The sequence below is a fragment of the Aythya fuligula genome, chromosome 6 (assembly GCF_009819795.1).
Source record: "Aythya fuligula isolate bAytFul2 chromosome 6, bAytFul2.pri, whole genome shotgun sequence".
Taxonomy (NCBI): Eukaryota; Metazoa; Chordata; class Aves; order Anseriformes; family Anatidae; genus Aythya; species Aythya fuligula.
In genome coordinates, this window is record NC_045564.1 from 12,800,001 (window position 1) to 12,819,722 (window position 19,722).

The 19,722-nt window shown below is 38.3% G+C and overlaps 1 protein-coding gene across 1 annotated transcript in view; it reads left to right on the forward strand.

Moving 5' to 3' along the window:
• GPR1 (G protein-coupled receptor 1) overlaps positions 1 to 18,179 on the forward strand; it is a 24,246-nt gene extending 6,067 nt beyond the window's left edge. Inside the window, exons 2-4 of the mRNA XM_032190476.1 lie at positions 1,839 to 1,880; positions 4,470 to 4,614; positions 15,441 to 18,179. Coding sequence (XP_032046367.1) covers positions 15,457 to 16,509 — 1,053 coding nt within the window. The 5' untranslated portion in view covers positions 1,839 to 1,880; positions 4,470 to 4,614; positions 15,441 to 15,456 and the 3' untranslated portion in view covers positions 16,510 to 18,179. The remainder of the gene's footprint in view (positions 1 to 1,838; positions 1,881 to 4,469; positions 4,615 to 15,440) is intronic.
• Positions 18,180 to 19,722: the final 1,543 nt, after the last annotated feature.

The following is a 19,722-nucleotide window of genomic DNA, read 5'->3' on the forward strand; positions in this document are numbered from 1 at the left end:
CACCTTTCACAAAAAGCATTTACATCCACTAAGCAGAAAAACAATCTGACAAATGTAGCTGACTATTAAAAACAACTTTAAAAATACAAATGAATATGTGCTTAAACCACTGACCACAGCCTCTAAGAGCATGCATAGTTGATTGAGCTTGATTTGGACTTGATTAGCACTGGCTTGGCACTAGATTTCAGGAACCATCCTCCATTTGTTTGCAAGGAGCTACTGTCCAGTTTAAAGCCTTTGCATCTCCATGAATCCTAAGGAATGTCAATGGTTAGACAGTATTGTAGAGGGTAACCAGCAGGCTCCACAATTCCATATGTAGATGTGCCTTTTGGTTAAGATATTGAATAGTAGTGCTGCAAAGCAGCAACCTTACTTGATCACCCATGTGTGCTATATGGGCACCCAGCCTGTTAGTGTGTATTTTTCAGGGAGCTGTATTTAATTTTGTGCTGAAGCTCAGCTTTGCTGTGTGTTTTTTTTTTGCAGGTGACAAGAACTCCCCTTCAGTTTTGCTGCTTGCATTTTTTTTCAGTGTTTCAGAGCAGTTCTGTCACAGCTAGCACAGCAGCTAGGAGCAACAGTCTAACTGCAGACTAGTGTACTTGTTATCCAGTCTAGTGCAGACTGGTACTCGTTATCCCCTCCTCCCTATGAACCTGCTTATTTTCTACATTGTTATTCATCGCGACAAACTTCAACAACTTAGCTGTGAGTTGTCAATGGATGATTGCAGAACATGAAATTAAATTTCCTCCTAGGTGAGAGTCATGTCTGTTGTGTGCCTCACCAGGATATAATCCCATTAATAACACAATGCCCATACAATCCCAAATTGAATTTTGGATTTGTGTTTTTAATCAAAAGACCTGTTATATAAAAGATGGATAACTGAACCTTCAGGACTTATATTTTAAATGGAAAATAAGACTTAAGTTCTTTGGAAGAATAGGTGTAGGCAGCTATACTGGTGTCTTGGATCTCGGGTAGATGGAGGTAGCTAAAATTCTGGTGTGGCTCAGGTTCATCTCTGTGCTTTGGGTTTTTTCTAACCTAGCCTGGTTTGGTTTTGGGCAGTTTTTGAGACATATGACTCAATCCATAAAGGATATAAATCCAGGGTGCCTTAGATGCATGACAGTGAACTCTGGCTTCCTTTCTAAGCATTTGTTTCCTAAGATCTCTGAGTAACTCTGTGGTTCCTGTTAATTTATGTAAGGTGAAAATGTGCAACTTGATTCATTCCTACAGTAGTACTGAAGATTGTGAAATACATAGTAAAACAACTATAGTTCACTTTGCCTTTTGTTTCTGTAATCTCAGTAGTTCTCTATTACTCTCTAGTTCTCTAGTACTCTCTATAAGTTTTATTCTGAACTTATTCCAAACAGCATTCCTTTGTATGGAAGGAGACAGAACTTTGGCTAAAATGGAAAAAAAATGCTGTCAAGTTGGCTATTTACAGTCATTGAATAACAGTAACTTATCTTTAGTTGTCAATGACATATCAAAATGTTCACGTTGATGCACTCTGAAAATTCCATTTATGTCAACTATTATCAAAGTGGCAGATATAATCTCTTATTTTATTGTCATGTGAATACAAAATCTGGATAGCTATGGTCTAAAAGTTATGTAGAAAACCATTCCTATTAATTTGTAGAAAGGGAGGAAAAAGTGCAAGTATAAAAGCAAACTGTGAGAAACAGTCTATTTCTAATAGTATTTTTTCAAGGTATCTTAATCATCAAAATATATGTTTTTCATTCACTTTGTAAATTACTATCCAATATTAATGATTTCATAGAATGAAACACTGTTCTTTGTGTTTGCAGGAGTTGCATGGAGTGCTGCTTCTACAGATCCTTCTCCAACTTGTATGTATATACATTTTATATGTATACACCCACATATAGTAATTCATTTCTACGCTTGTGTGTTTTTACCAGACCAAAGTAACAGCTAAATGAAGAATTTTGCCTTTGGCACAATTGTTGAATATCTTTTACACATTATGCATTAAAATATTCAAGTTTCTAAAATCTGCATAGAAAAAGGATACAGACCTTCCTAAATGAGCCAAACCTCCCTTCACCAGCTAGTTTGGTTTAAATGTGTCGCTGGAGAATGTTGTCATAGTTGCTGACTATGGGACATAGTGCACAGTTAAACCACAAGTAAACATTACAGCTTTACCAAAAGGATAGGCGTGAATAATCATTAGTTTCACAGGAAGAGAGGAAATTACACTTTTCCTGATCCCGATTGTCAAGCAGTTAAAATCTGTCTTTCCAGAGTGGATTTTAATCCATGAGGTGTTAATTCAAAAATAATGACAAAGGAACAGGGAAGAATTAAAATAAACAAACAACCGTAAATAGCTGAATTCTCAAAAGGTAAGTAGTTTCTTTCTTTCTTCTCTTGTTCAGCTTAATTGAAAGTGTGAAAAACTAAATATATTTTGTTAGACTTAATTTAGAAATTCATGGTTGATATGACTTAATTAATGCAAATTGGATTTAGTCTGGAGTATTCTTCAATGCTGGGATTATGTGCACATACTAATATGCATCTTGATAAAAACCAGTGGTGTTACAGTGGGAAATAATTAGCAGAACTATCAGACAATTGTTTGTAATCTGGGTAAATTAAAGCTGGTTTTGTTAGTTGGTTTGTAATTTGTGCTTTAGTTTAATACTAGTATTTTTTTCTGAAGGCCATTCTCTGCTTTTGGTTTGTTTTATAGGGTTTAACAATAAAGACTCAGAAGTATTTTTAAAACTAGTTTGCTTTTCAATAAACCTAGTTTATTCACTGCTGGACAACCCAACATCTGTTATTTGTATGAAAATATTTTTAACCAGGTAGAAATTACTGTCTTTCTGCAAGTCCTACATGCATTGTATGTTCATGAATGCATGTCCCACTTCAGAACAACACTGGCATATTGTCACACTTACCCAAATGTATAGAGATAAAACTCCTAAACCTCATTAACATATGGCAAAATAAAATACAATCAAGTAGAAAAAGGAGAAGACATAAAAGCAAATAAGGTGCATTTTTTTCATTAACTTTCTTCCAAGCTTATAACATTCAAAAATATCTGAAAAGATCACACTGGTAAAAAGATCCATGGTTAATGAGTTGCATGCAAGTATATATTAAACTATGTAATTTTGGATTCATCATTCCAGTTTTTACTATGTCTGAGCATTTCTACCCAGTAACTTTCGCTTTTGTCTTACTGAAATGGTGCTGAGTGAGCCCTTGAATTAACTGCCTTACATTAATTGCATTTGGCAAAGTACCTAGAGACAGACTCATGTGCCATTACAAGCAAAATTTTCTGCACATCTGCAGTTAAATAGTGCCTACGTTTACCCTATCCCAATATTTACCAGAGAGAGAGAGCTACTATTAAACTGCTTTTAGTTTTCATCAAGTTTCACCTATCTGTTACCTAGAAAAAAGAGGAAATCTTTAAACAGAAAGAAATAGACAAGTTAGGTGCCAAATCACGAGGTCCTCAAGTAATTCTGTACTCTTTCGTCAAGCAATCTTTTAGTCTGTCTCCTGTGTTACATATTCACAGACATCATGTCCCTTTGTTGTCATTTCATCCTGGTCCAGGGACACTTGTGTCCCACTATAGCATAATGTCCATCCTCTTTTCATTCATACTTTCTCCCTTCACATACAAGCTATCAGCATTTTAAGTTATATTGGTGGGACAGGAAGAGCTGGCATGGAGGAAAGACAAAGCAGGGTAGTTTTGCTGGAAGGAGTGAATGGTATGATGAGTGTAGTAACATCAGAATCAGGTGAAGCTATGGTATGTACATACTAGTTGAATAATATTCCCATTTTACTGACTGAGAAACTAAGGTTCATGGGGATCACGAGGCCTGACCACAAACACTCAGTAGGCTCTTGACAGAACTGGGATTCAAGCCAAGTCTCCTAAAATACAGTTCAAATGTCTGACCACAGAGTTGCACTGACTGATGGGCAAGGGGACTTCGGCTGGTGGTTTGAGAAGCTCACTTCTCTCTTACATACAAAAGGAGATGAAGCTACTGATCATAAATACATAAATGAACGTATCTCACCATGCACTTACAAAGCGATACTTTTGGTGTAGCTTTTTCAGCATCTTTGTGCTCATTCAACGTTATTTTCTATAAACCAGAGTTGTTAGAAACAGAGAAATACTGTTCAGCTTCTTCTCTGCATAACAAAAAGCAGCCTGCAACTGTAAGGTCCATTTCCATTCATCAGCCACCACATCTGTTGCTTGCGTGGACATTGGCCAAAATGATTCATTCACGTCTAACATTTATTTTGGTGAAATAGTGGGATTATACAGAAGGGCAATATTTCAAAACTGGGTTTAGGAAACCAAGGGAAGTTGGAAACAACTTCCTCACAGCTGAAAACAAACACGTCATTATATCATTCTGCAGCTTTATTAGAAGGAAGGCAGTAGCCAAGTGAAGCAGCTGGAATCACACTGAAGTCACTCTGAACTCTACGGATCACTTCATTCTTCCTTCTGCTACAGAGCACATATCTCTGAATTAGTGTGCTTCCTTCTGAAGAATAAAGAAGGTAGGTTGATCTTTCTGTTAATGTTTTAAATCTTTCTCTCACTTTGTTCCAAATAATGTGTGACAAAACAACACTTGCAGGCAAATTCTGTAAGGTAGTGTAGCATATGCTGGCAAAAAAAAACTTAAAATGAAGAACGTGATTCTCATTTGTTTCAAAGGTATTTTGAAGGAGCCCTGCAGCAAGAAACGATATGAAAGTATGTGTGCATTTAATTTTTAATAACTTTTGAATGTGTTTAAACAAAATTCAAGAAGCCTTTTATCCTGCCAGAGAATGCCAGCTGACCTTGGCTGAAGTATCTTCCCCTCACCGTGTTGGCTTTAATTCGTTTGCTCTGCTTAGTGGTAGTACATCTCCTACAGCTATCACAAATTGCAGTATTATTAAAAATAAGTACATTGGTTCTGATCTGAACAGCTTCTAGAACAGAAACTGGAAATCATTTCAATTTCAAGTAAAAAATTAACTAACAATCAGCAAATCTTGAATTATGAACAGTCTAATAAAAACATTCTGAATAATTAGCCATGTAAAATTAAAAAAAGGTTATTGTAATTGAGATGTAAGGTGTGTGTGTTTCCCTTAACCATCATGAAATAAGTAGAAGGTTGTGGATCTAGCTGTCACTGAGTCCACAGAATGGTGTTTTCTAGGAAGCAATGAGTTTTGAAACCTTATTTATAGCAGTGTAATGAGATGAACTGGATTCTACCACATATTCAGACTTAGTGATAACCATGTCATTATCCCCTGTAGCCTTTATAAATGCAATCCTGCAAAATGAAGCAATATTCCAGAATTATGTTTGTAGATTTACAGAAGATGTATACATTCTCTAAGAATTAAATCTTGTTCCAGCAGAATAAAATTGTATTATTGAATGATCTTACATTTAAATTTAAAAGTTTGTGATCTGTTCTTAGATACTATTTTTTTATGAATAACTTTGCTATTCCAAACAGCAAGGAGCTAGTTTTGCAGAAGATTACAATCTGATGATTGCTTTTGTTATCAGTTTATTTATTCATTTCGTCTCAGGAATGTGCCAACAGTTCAGCTGTCTCTCTCACTGTGGTGGCTGGTTGTCAGGCTAATTTTCACTCATTATTTCTGATAATGGCTTGATTTGTGTTCTTTCAGCCTGAAACTAGTAGTTTCATAACAGTGCAGGGCTCTGTTGTTGATGGCTTTGCAAAAGAGAGTTGAGTGGGAGGAACAGTTCTCATGGCACGGTACCAGAAGGAACTGCTGAGGCTGGGGTGAGCAGTGACCAGGAGATATTTGCTTTTAGAAGAGAAGATACCATCATGCACAGAACAACTCTCTAGGAGAGACTGGTACTTTCACTATATGCTTGAAGTTCCTGAGACAAAAAGAAAAATTGTGTCTTCACAGCATATGCTCTTCGTATCTTCAGTATGTTCCAGAGGTCTTGGGCTTAGGGCAGGACCAAAAAGCCTTGTATGAGCCCATGGCTGCTCTCTTCCAGAGAGATCATTTTTTCTGGCTTGTTGCAGGTCTTTTTTACCTGACCCACAATTTTACTGTATTACAATTCTGTAGAGGAAATGAGCTGGCCTGCTTCAGATATGATACTTTTTCATTAGCGGGCTTAAAGGCAAGCTAACAAAACACAACACTACAAGTCAGGTTTCATTTCAAGGGTATCTGCAAGGATAAAATCCTGCTCTAACACTCAAGGATACCAGCACTCCAGAAGTCTCTAGTCCTTGACAGAAACCTTAGTTCCCAAATAGTATGCAGCCTTCTCCTACCTCTGCTTACCAGCCAAGGTTCAGCGTCCTTCTGTCTGTTTTATCCGTCTTTCCTACTCCTTCCCCAGATGTGATCACTCAATACATCAACATGACTACTAGGTCTTTCCTCAAAGTTATTTGTCAAAACCATTATTCTTCCCTCATCTCCCAGTATTTACCACTGTTGTTCTTTTTCTGACATCTCTTTACAAAAATCCAGGTCATTTTAGAGATGACTTAAACCCACACAGAGAAAATTAGTCATTCTTTCTCTTCTGTGGGATTCTTCTCTGGTTGTTTCTTTGGTCAAAGTAACATTTCATCAGTTATCATCAGTTAGCAAGAGAAGAAAAGACTAGTATATTAACTTTTGTATTTGTCTAACCCTAAAGCTATTGAGACTTGTAGATGCAATTTTAACATATTCACTGCTGTAGACCATCTAGTACCTAGCTTTACTTGTACAAGAATGGAAGCCAAACCAATTAGGTTTCCCATGGTGGGGCCCAAAGTTTCATCATCTGTTAACTTCTTTTGGCTTTTTTTTTTTTTTTGTTTGGTTGTTTTTACCCTTTTGGCATATTAGCCAATCAAAGGTGCATAGAAAACTTCTGGACACCACTTACAGAGAAAGGAGGCATCATTGGGGGTTTCTTGAAGGTCTATACACGGGGAAGAAAAACATGCACAGTCTAATGAGAAGTGAATTAATATTTTTAATTTCACTTCTGGAATTCATGATTAGATCACAGAATGGTTATCTGGGAGATGGGGTACAATGTATTCCTGTCTCCATTAACCTCATTTGTCTTCCCCCCTATTTTTTCTCTTTCTTTCTTTCCTACCCTAATATCTTTCTCCTGTCACTTTCTCACTTCTCAGAGAATATGTTTAAAGAGTGATAAGACACAGGTATGAAGAACCAGCACCTTTTCTCTTTATCCACAAAAGATATTTGCCTCTTCATTGTTCTGGCCAGGTCTAGATTCTGCCTCAAACTCTACATTTGAATTTACTGTTTGGCTTTGGGCAAGATGCTTCTGTTCCTTTCTTGTTATTCTTGTGGCTGTTTATTCTCATGTAATTATAAACAACACAAGAATTCTCTCTCATTATGTGCTTACTGTGCCTAGACCCAGTGAAGCTTTGATCTCAAAGGGTAGGGCCTTTGGGTATTTTCCCGACATAAAATACTTGCCTCTTTCAGCAAGTATGAGCCTGGCACAGCAAGTTTTGTTCACTTTTGAAGCCACCTAGGTGAGAGAGAGAGAGAGAAGAAGATGCTGAGTAGTAAGCCCTGAAGCATCAATGTAACACCATTTTCTGCATTCCCATTTCTTCTTTCTGGTGATCTTCTTTTAAAGAGATCTGATCATTCTAGTGAGACATTTCAGAAATATTCAGATCTGTTGTCCGTTTAAGAAAACTGAGTAACATGTTGGTGTCTTAAATTCTTACTGGAGGGCGTTGTACCATATCTGGTGGCATCAAATTCAACATGACATAGAAGTGATTTGAAAAGGTAATATGGGAAGCCTGTAAAACCGGTGTTTCCAAGCTCCTAAGTCATAGGCTCCATCTATGCTTATCACTGCTAGGGAGTGTTCCCTGTGCCATATTTGGGGCACAGATAAAAATCCAGTCCTCCTGAAATTATTTTGATACGATTTTTTCAGTTTTGCAAGAATAGAGGCCATGCTTATTTTAGACTTGAGCTTGAAGTCAGTAAAAGAATTATCTTTGTATGAATATTAGAGGTATACTGATACAGATATAGACAACCCTTAGTCTCCTGGACACAGTGATTCTAGTATATTAACTATGTGGGCAAAATAAAGTATGTTATCTCATCAGTTGTGTTACTAATTTTTCCTGGGACTAGCTCTTAATTCTTCTTGTTAAAAGGACTATAAGTATAGTAGATTGTAAATTGTCTATCTGTTATTTGATAGAGGTTTTGTATCTTGCTGGAGAAGGTTATTTTTATTTTTCTGAAGAGACCTGTTGTCACCCGTCAGTAAGTTCAGAATGGCTGTTGTCTAGCATATATTTATTTGGCTTTATTCAGTCTGCTGAGACAACAGTTCATAGTCTGAACTTTTCACTTTATTCTCTGTTCTCATTTGCTATTTCCTGTTAGGAGGGAACCGTGATTAATGCATTTGTTTGCTGAAGGAATACAACCACTTAAAAAACATGCTCAGAATTGCATGATTATATAATGATCATAGGAAAGCTAATCAAAATATTCTTCTGTTCCAAACATATGCAACAGTTGCAAAGTAAAAGTTGCATATAAACTTTACATTAAAAAAAAAAAAAAACACCATAAAAAGTCATACTCAATTAGAAATGCAAATCCGTAGAAATCCAGTCACTGTGAAGCTGAGGCACCTCAAAAAATTAAAATGGCTGTCTCTGTTACTCTACATATGTAGTTATTATGGTGGCTTATAGCTAAAGAAAATACTGATGGCATTTGGGGAGGAATAGTATACATATAAAACTTCTCTGGAACAATATCTCATTGGTGTGCACATGCCGCGTACTGAGGACACAGCCAATACTGTATCTGGTGCCCCTGCTGGGCTTGGTCATCTGGGATGTGCTGAGTGGTTCTGAGCTATATCGTGGATTTGCAGAGTCAAATTAATGCATATGAGAGACAAATGGCAGAGATCCAGGTTCCTTTCCAAAGAAAAGGAGAAAGCCAACCAGAATCTGCAAGGGCTGCCCAGGTAGGTGCTGGCTCCCACCAGCACAGGGCAGGGCCTTCCTTCAGGAGGATGAAGGTTTCCCAGAAGTGAAGCTGTGGTTTCTCTACTTCATCATGAGTGAGGGAACAGTGTTATGTTTAAGAAAGGAGGATTGGACTGTGGTTCAGGAACTAGGCAGGGATTCTAGGTTTGGCACCTGGTTTGATCAGATACTTCCTGTAGGTCATTCTCAACCTTGTTTGTCTGTACACCAGACCAACGATACTTCCATGTGAGTGCAGTTTCACTGCAGCCTGTGAATGCTTAGGTGTTATGACTGGTTTTGTAAATACTTAGTCAGTGCTGACATATAGGATATAAGACCATATTTTAAATCTCAGAGGGAACTGTTTCTCTAAACTTCTGGTTTTTCTTTGTTATGGTCGCATCATGGACTTGCAGAGATTACAGCAACCCCTTATGCTAGAAAGGTTACTAAGAGAGATATTTGTACTTTTAGCTGTATTAACAGAAAAAAAATGAGAGCAGGAGACAGTGCCAACAACATGGTTACCAGGTTCCTCCCCCTCTGCAGTGCATATCCCAAGGACATCAGAGTTTCTGTTTTCCTTGGGGATGGAAAATCTTGGTGCTTGGGATCTGCATGAAAATAAATCACTTTTTACCAAATGCAGTTGCTCATTCTAGGCATTTATGAGTTACCTGATTGTGGAAATTGTAAGCTGCTCAATTGCCACAGTTGTCTGGATGATTTGTTATATTCAGGCCAGACCCACAGTAGATATTTTTCCTATTACATCAGCATGATTTAGATATGAAGTTGGGGTTTCCATTTGTTGTTTAACATTTCTGTGGCAGCAAAAATCCTGGTCTGAAATCATTGCTTTACTGGTATTAACTGTGTCTGCTCTGTGAGAGTTTGTTAATCCTGCTCTAACACTCACTTTGTCTGTGTAAAATGTTATGAGGCTATTATCTGGTCTGGTGACTTCAATACCACAGATGAAGTGGCGTGTTTTAACTAATAAGGTCATGTTTAGCCTTGCTCAAAGACAGTTTCTTTTGGCATACACTTTAGGAGATATCTAGCTAGCACATTGCATATGTGTTTCTAGTAGTGCTTCACTGAGAGACATAGCGGTGAATGATGGTTATTTGCATTCTTGTCTTGTCTGCTAGAACAAATACATCTATATTGTGTCTTGAAAAGGTTTCAAATCACATATCGTATCTATCATGATCTGTTCTAGTTGTTGAATTCAGAACAGCTTACAAAGTCATTTTGTTACCATACGCATACTGACCATTAGAACAATCGAGCATTTCTGTGGAAGAGAAACATGCACTGAAACCTTGATTCTGCTTTTTTTTTTTTTTTTTTTTGTAAACTAGATTAAAATACCAGTTTCCTAGTAGTTTTGTCTGCAGGGTTAGCTTTAGGCTTAATTATAGCATAGCTATGATTTAATTTAGCAGTATGGGTGTACCAGGCGCTTCTTGCTATAAGAATGGGGGCAAACGGTCATCTTGGTTTTGTGCTTCTGAGAGAGAAATACATACATAGGAGTCTGACAGTTTGTAATCTCATCAGTATTCCCTGTGAGTTTTAGGGTATTATGTGTTTGTAGAATACTTTCCAGAAATACATATATACTTCTATCAAGCTTGCTCAGCCATCTGTGTTTTGAACTTCACAGATAAACATGAAATTCACCCAGTAGTTTATGTTTTTGAAGCTACGTACATTCAAAATCTAGCACCTCGAAAGTTCCACGGTTTTTCTTCTGAGGGCTCTTGAATGAATTCGATACCCAGATGAACCTTCTGAGACACAGCATGACGAGCAGGCTTTGGGTGACCTTTTGGAAAGCTAGTTGTTCTCCAACATCTGACTTGTGCAAATGGCAAACGCTGAAGTGAGTCAATCAAACAAGCTTTCCTTTAGCCGTAGATCATACATGTGGAATGTGATATGCTCAGAATTATTCATGAAGACGTTAAAAGGAGGGATTGTACATTATATGCCCTTTCTGAAACGAACTTTTGAGACAGCCAACTCCATGTTCCATAATTTTCCTATTAAATTAGGGTCCACCATTGTGACCTGTGAAATCAGTTTAGCTGCCCAAAGGCTCCAAGCACTGTTCATCACACTGAACAAATAGGTTTAGAGATTGCCACTCAAATATTTGTGTTAACTTTTAACTAACACAGACAACAAATAAGTTCTTCCTTTGGACCACTCTGTAAATGTCTAAAATAATAAGGGCCAAATGTGAGGTAGAGGCTGCATGGGCCGCAGCCCAAACACGTGCCATAACCCTAACTTGTATGGTGCCCAGAGAACTTTGAACCCCCAGGAAGACTACATTGAGTGAGGTGAAAGGAAATTGCAACTGTTTTGTTTGTCTTCTCCTATTTTAGACTGAAAACCCATTCTAATTTCATTCCAAAGCCATTCCACTGACCTCAAGGCTGAGGCACAGAGAGGTCAAAAGACTTTCCCTGGTCAAACAGGATGCATGTGGCATAGCCAGGAATAGAGCCCATAGATAGCCCTGGTCCCATGTGAGAACTGCAAGGCCATTCTTACCGTAACAAAAGCTGTTCTGTTATAAGCAGTTTCAGTCATTTATCTGAGCTGTCATTATGGCTCAACCTTCTAAAATACTATAATTGTTGCAGAGAAAAACTCCAGGTACTTGCAATTAAAAAGCTGTGAATCTGGCAGTTGAGATCTGATTCTGGATTCCCACACTGAAATGCAGAGAAAGGCATACTACATAGTAAAATCTCTTCCCAGCAGTACGATGACCTTATATTTTAGATATATTTATTTATAATATGTGTTTCTTTAGGCCATTCTGTCCTAGGATCTAAAAAGCACTAGCACTGAGCGCCAGCCTGTGATATTCATAGAGTCATTAAATGGCTTGGGTTGGAAGGGACCTTATAGATCATCCTGTTCCACTCCCCCTGCCATGGGCAGGGACACCACCAGGGCCTCATCCAACCTGGCCTTGAACACTTCCAGGGGTGGGGCAGGGATGTTTCTTACATATTCCTATGAAGTCCTTTAGTAATTAATTTCAATTTTATCGAAGAGGACAGGAAATGAAACCTCCTAGTCAAACATTCTGAAACCTATTTACTTAAAATTAAACAACTGTATTCATAATTAAGCAACTGAGTCAAGGCAACTGAGGCTCAGTTTTCAGAGCTGCCTGTGACCTCAGCAAACAGGAAAAGACTCCAGTCAAAGGACAACTGCTAAGCATACATTTTACACAGACTGTGTATTTAAAAAGAAGCAGGATGAAGTCTAAACTTGGTTATATTCATACAAATGCAATACAACACTGTTCTGTAACCTGTAGCTGCCCCCAAGTACTACTGCCAGGCCTCTGACCACACTTTCCTGTTTATTGAAAAATATTTTCCTACCTTGGCCCCTTTTTACAACCCTGGACCATCAGGGACTGAGACAGTGAACTGCATCATCTCCCTTACACTTTCTAGCAGTAGGCCTGAAAGCCAAATGGGAACTGTTTGCAAAAAGTCTTTTTTCTCTGCTGAACCTCAGTTTGCAGACAGGTTCATCAAAGTGTCTTCCCAGCCTGGAAATAAGGACATTTGTCAAAGATCATACAGGAAATAAGAAACAAAATAAGCAATATAATTAAATTTCTTCACTTTCAAGATCTGGACTTGAATTGCAAGACAATTGTGCCTCTAAATGTTTATTAATAAATGAGCTCATATTTGGGACTACACGTAATACAAAGAAACGTCCTTGCTAAATGATGGCTAACAGCCCAGAAGAAAAGAAATCTGTGTCCTTACTGCAGTAAACCAACATAGCTCCACTGAATATCCCCTACGGCATATCTTTTTCAGACCAGCGCCTAACGTGATGAATCTTGTTGTAGGAGTGCTTTATGTATGTGTTAAATGTAGAAGTTTCTGGACTTTGCAAGTGTAATTGGCAATGTCTGCCAAGCCTTAGCCATAGAGCCTGGTCTCAGTATCTGTACCTCGGGAGCTATGTTATCCGATGTTTTCTTTCCCCTGCTATACATCATCTTTGAAATTCTATTCTTTATAATATTAAAGGAGCATTGTTGGGCGGTAGGCAAGCAAATGTTATTGCCATTATTGTTAGCATTGTTAGGGGAAAAGAAGAGTTTTGGGGTTACACATATGTGGAGGAAATTCTTGAATCCAAGTATTGTTACATTGCAGTAGCTATTGAGAAACTTTGAAGCAAACCTGATTAGTGACTAGGATACAGGATGCTAATCAGCAAGAGACTGAAAAATTGCATCAATTTATTTAATTGCATAAATTCAGTTTGAAGGTATAATTTTGTATGCAGGCAAAGACCCTTAAAAATCGGATTATTAATCTTAGTGTCCTCTGAGGCTGTCCAAATACAGTGTCGTTCCAGATGTTAATGGTACTGCTTCTTGTTTATACTATTTCTCAGAAGTTATGCTGTTTGAAAAAAATTACTCAGAAGGGTGGTACCAGTATTTGATGCAGAATCTATCCTCAAGGGGCAAGTAATTACATAAATGCAGGCCAGTAAACTTCATTTTATCAGGACAGCAAACCAAATAACATTCCTCCAGCCTGATGTAAATTGCAAAGGGCAAATGTTATCATAGCCTCTTGATAGAACAGACTGTATTGACTTTTATTACATTTTTTAAAGAGATATAAAATTACACAATTTTTGTATTTATTTTTAACCTTGTTCCTTTCATTTACAAATAAGAAATTTAATCCTACCAATGCGTGTGCACATATGTAGCTTATGTGAGTAATCCTTTCAAAGTAAGCAAACTACTTTTTTGGAGGAAAGTTATAAACAGGAATACAAACTTGCAGATGTGCTTCTGCAGGCAGCACACTCCCAACATCCCGCTCCTGTTGTCCTTTAGCACACGAAAATTAATGGAATTACAGGAATGCAGAGCTGGGTTCCAAAAGTTCAGGCTGAAGCTCTGTTTCAGAACGGAGCTAGTGCTCAGAAATGTACCACTGAGCTTATCCATTGTACGGCCAATGGGTTGGTCACATCCTGCTCTCAGTGCAGCTGAGTCCAGTCAAACAACATAGCTTTAAATGAAAACAGAATTTAGCAGAATGTTTCTTTTGAGTACAGCAGATACTTCTGTCAGACTGTGGTCATCTGTGCTATTCTTTATCTATGCTGTAGATTGAATACAGAATTTCTAAGTGCTTTTTCCTGTTCAACCATTGTTTGATGTTTTCCTGTCTCTCTCTCTCTTTTTTTTTTTTTCTTCTTCTCTCTTCTTGATTTTACTGGTGGTTTGTATTTTCCTTTTTACCACTCCTTGCCCTCCTACACTCTTCTGCTTTGGTTTTAGAGGAAAATTCTTATTTGAAACATTGCATTGTACGTTCCAGAAGCTTTGCAACAGAAGAAAACAGAGACTGTCTGTCTGTTTTTGTCTTAAATAAATCAATAAAATGCACAAACTAAACCCCACAACATATTTCCAGCTATAGCTCTTACAGGGTGTGTTATTCTCCTAAGAAACTTTTCTTTCATCATAATGGAAGAGTACCACAGTTGTATGCATTGCCCTTAAATGCATTCCTTATGTTTCCTTCTGTACATCCTTTGCTATATTATAACTGGGCTGTGTCCCAAATAAGTCATCCTAAAGTCAGCAACACTGCTAGGTGACAAGAACAGCACCCAGCCTTAGGGAATCTAACACCTTGACTGAGTCTGAGAATCAGTGCTCTTTGATACAAAGACAGATACATGATAGACAGAAATAAACCTATGAACTTTCAGTTGCTGGAGAAAATGGTGTCTATATTATATTAACTGCTGTGTGGGGATGGACATCAATTAAACCAAACCAAACCAAAACATTTTCTTTCTGGCATTTTTCTGCCTGTGTAGATTCCTGGTGCTTCTCTAATTTCTGGCAAAGATACTGTCCATAAAACTTGTTTCAAACAGGATCAGAGCAGTAAAATACCAAAGCCAACTAGAAAAGTATACAAATCACACACTTGGAGTAAAACTTTGCAGCTGGTCTCACAGAAATCTGCCAGTGATATTGTGGTCAGAGCCCTCTTAAGAAATGAATGCAAGGAAAACAGTTCCTGAAGACTTCAAGTGATACTTGTCTAGATTTGAGTATTTTTTGAAATGTCTGCAGCCAGGATATTACACCAGCTTTGTACTAGCAGTTGACAGCTAAGGAGCGATAGGTACGTGAAAATGAATTCAAAGGAATTGCAGGTTATTATTTACAATGCAATAGGACAGTTCTCATTTGATTGTTCCATTTCTTTTCTTCTCCAGAAAGCAGCTGTGCAACATGACATTTGAAGATTTTGAGAACTACTCTTATTTCTATGACCTGCCTGAGGAAGAAGAATCACCCCAGTCCACCCTCAGCATTGCCCATATGATTTCCCTTTCCTTTTACAGTGTGGCGTTTCTATTGGGAGTCCCAGGTAATGCCATTGTCATCTGGTTTATGGGCTTCAAGTGGGATAAATCGGTCTCTACACTCTGGTTCCTCAATCTGGCCATTGCAGATTTCATTTTTGTTCTCTTTTTGCCCCTTTATATCACGTATGTAGCAATGGGCTTCCACTGGCCTTTTGGAAAGTGGCTGTGTAAAATGAACTCATTCATTGCACTACTTAATATGTTTGCCAGTGTTTTCTTCCTGACTTTCATCAGCCTTGACCGCTACATCCGCCTAGTCCACCCAGTTTTTTCCTACAAGTATCGGACTATAAGGAACACCCTCATTCTCAGTGGGATCATTTGGATATCGGCTGCAGTTATTGGTGGCCCTGCCTTATACTTTAGAGATACAGCTACAGTTCTCAACAATGTCACCATTTGCTACAACAACTTCCATGTGCATGATAGAGAACTCATTATGCTGAGACATCACATTCTAATTTGGGTGAGGCTTGCATTTGGTTACCTCTTTCCTCTAGTGACCATGGTCATTTGCTACTCATTGCTGCTCGTTAAAGTGAAGAAGAGAACTGTCTTGACTTCGAGCAGGCTTTTCTGGACCATTATTGCTGTAGTTGTAGCTTTCTTTCTTTGCTGGACACCGTATCACATATTCAGCATTGTGGAGCTTTCTGTTCACCATGACGAAAACTTGCACGACTTATTGCAGGATGGCATTCCCCTCTCCACTGGCCTTGCTTTCATCAATAGTTGCCTCAATCCAATTCTCTACGTTCTCATCAGCAAGAAGTTCCAGGCCCAGGTCAAGACAACAGTCTCTGAGGTGCTAAAATTGGCACTGTGGGAGGTGAGCCGCTCAGGAACTGTCAGCGAGCAGCTGTGGAGCTCAGAGAACACCCATGCACCTGTGCACTATTGCGAAACTGCTCAGTGACAGCTTGTCACCATCAGTCTCTGAAATAGCTGACAGATTTGGAGGTGTAGTTGACTTCACATCTGCCAGTCAGATGTGCATCTTTGCAAATACAGTTTTAGATAAACAGCTGGCTTAACTGTGCTTGCTGCTTTCCTTTAAATGTTTTTAAAGGACACATCATTTGGGCGTGGTGTGGTTGCAATGTGGACACCCTGAACTGAAAGTTGTCAGCATAAGCGGAATTGCTTTAACTGGGTTTTTGATCAGGAACATTGTTGTAATCCTGTTGTTTTGTGGTTCTATAGCTTATTGATATTAAAATAATACACAAAAATATTCCCCTGATCCTCACTAATAACACTTTTGATCTAGACATCCTCCTCCAAGAGGTCATGGCCATACATCAGTGGCTTGTGAGTGTCCTGATAATCAAGTATTGTTTAAAGTAGGAACCACCTGGCTCCATCCCAGCCTAGTGAAGTTGTCAGTAGCTCTGCTCTGCAATCAGAGGCGTCCCAGGACAGAGAAGACTAACTTGCTGCCTTCTGTTATCAAGAGAAACATAGAAATAAAGTGTTTTCTCCCATTGTTCTTTGTCTTATACTCAAAGCTATACCAGGAGGCTGCTGTTTCTGGTCCCTTATTCTTGTGCTTTTAATACTGGTTGGGTACAAAATACGGAGTAACCGTTTCATATAGGATTTTGGCTCATTCGAAATCTGCAGTTAGTAGAAATGGTTCCCAAAGAATTTGAGATGTCCCTGTCACATGTTGTTTTTCTATGTTTAAGCTTTCAGGTTTAGAGAGGTTTACAATTATTAGTTGCTCTCTACTGGTCTTGCAAAGAAAGTTTAAGAAGTTGTATTTTGAACATTTTGAACAATTGAACATTTTGTCTTAATGCTAATCTTCTAAAAAAAAAAAATCAGTGAATTGAATTCAGTGACATTAAGTGAATTCAGCAATATTGTTTGACAAGTCTGTAATCTGTCCACTCCTGTAAGAAACAGGCAGCAGTCCCAGTTGTATTATATTCTGTTTGAACCTGTTGCGTGCTGTAGAATCGCACATGCACCAATGCAAATATACATGCTGAGTGAACCAATTTCTGAGGCAACACCACTTAACTAAGGAGCTGTACATAGGATAAAACTCTGCTAAAAGTAAAAGCATAAAGCTTTAGGTAAATGCAAACTAGTTTTTCCTTTGTTACTGACCTAAGTATCTAGAGTAAGACTGCCTTTCAGATAATCTACATGCCAACACTTGTAAGTAGCATTCATACTTTAAATTAGGTCTTATATGTGAATATATTTTATACAAAAGCATGTATGTGTGCATGGATGAGCACATCCAGAACTGGTAGCTGTACAAATAGAAACTGTCTGATTGTGGTCTGTAACTGTTTCTTTGGGCTCTGGTCTGAATTTGGAAGAGTGAGGCAGGATCAGTGGAATTTCAATGTGTTTAACTTTGGGCTGGAAAGTTGGTAAGCAGCATTCTTCCCTGTGAGTCATTCGCTGCCTGGTACAGTGACTCAATGTTTTGGTACCATGCAGCTGAATGTGCCTACATCAACTGCTTGCAGTTTTTCTTCACATATTCCCTGACATCTTTCTAAGAATGATGTGTTAGCACTCCTTTCCTGACTGTACTCCAAGTGGAGTAATAAAATTGTTGTTTCCAAAGAGCGTGTTCATTACTTTTCTCAGCAGCAATTTGCAGTGACTGTCCACTCTTAGAACCGCACCTTCCCAACAGTTTTAGAAAATGAAATCAAACCCTGACCTTTTCTACTGAAGGAATTAAGGTTTATTTCAGATTTCTTCTTGCATGTCAGCCACATGAGCACAGATACCAAGATATACAGAGAGAAGCTTGATTTTCAAATGGGAGAACAGTCAGAAAATGGTTTGCAATGCTTTGCTACAGAATTTTATCTCCAAAATAATTTCTGCAAGAGTAATGGAAGATACCTAAACAAAACAGATAGCAGTCTAGGTTTCTGCTTACAAAGAAAAAACAAAAATACCAATTATTCTCCTGCGGCACTTGTCTGAGGAATGCTCCTTCAAAACTCTGCAATGGGAAAAAAAGCCAAAGGAAGGAGAACTATCCAATTATGCTGCAAGATACTGCAGGGAAAAAAAATAGTAAATAGACCCATAACCAGTCAAGTCATTCAGGAATAATGCATTCTTGCCTACTTGTCTATTTTGTAACCGGGGAGACCATGTTCTCAAACTTTTTGTTGTTCCCATGCAGCAAGCTTCCTTCTGCTTTCAGAAAAAAAGGAATAAATCACGAACAAACGCCCACCAACTGGAGTTTGTACATGCACGCTAAGCACGCGTGAAGGACCCCAGTGTAGGTCAGATGGACAGCTTGCAACACTGTTTTAGCAAAATTAGTCTATAAATCAAACCACAATCCACCTGCAGTAGCTATAGCATTTAACTACCATACCCCCTTAAGCCTCCCTCAAGCACATTGTGGGGTTGGACAGCCAGAGCTTTCGAGAGCCCTTCTGGAAGGGATGCGCTGCCCCCTAGTCGCCAGTAAGTTAATAGCACCTTCCACGGATCACAGCCCTGCTCCTCAGGCTCACCAAGTGATTGTCTGCGATGTGTGAGGTGCAGATGCACCAGGTCCTTGGAATATGAAAACAGGAAGTTATCGCCATTTTATCAATATCCTTATTTTCTGTACTAATTAAGAAGCCCTGAAAACGATGCAAAAATTGGAATAATTTTGATTTTTTTAAAATGCTTGAGAGGAAAGAAGTCCGAAGTCACACAACAGATGGTGGAAAGTTACTGTGGCAGTATCAGTTCAGATAAATCTATTTTCAATTTCACATCACCATCAGTGCATTGAAGTCTTCCATTTCCTTCAACTTGTCTCCATTCCCTTAGCAAAAGCTAAATTTTAGCTTTAAGAAACAAAGATCCACCATACAACTATTTGGTTATTCACCAATATTTTGAAACAAAATTTATATTCCTGTTTAAAATGCTGAATAGAAGTCTAGATTAATGGTGAACATAAGCTTCCTATCTCCTCTACTCTTGGTTTAGGGTACTATGGTGCTGGAGCAATCTTGAAATTCAATTTTACCTTCTACTTTACCTGCCAGCCAAGTTTTACATTAATAATCTGGATTACTAAAAGAAGGTAGATTTAGATAGTAGGAAGAAATTCTTTACTATGAAGAGTGGTGAGACACTGGAA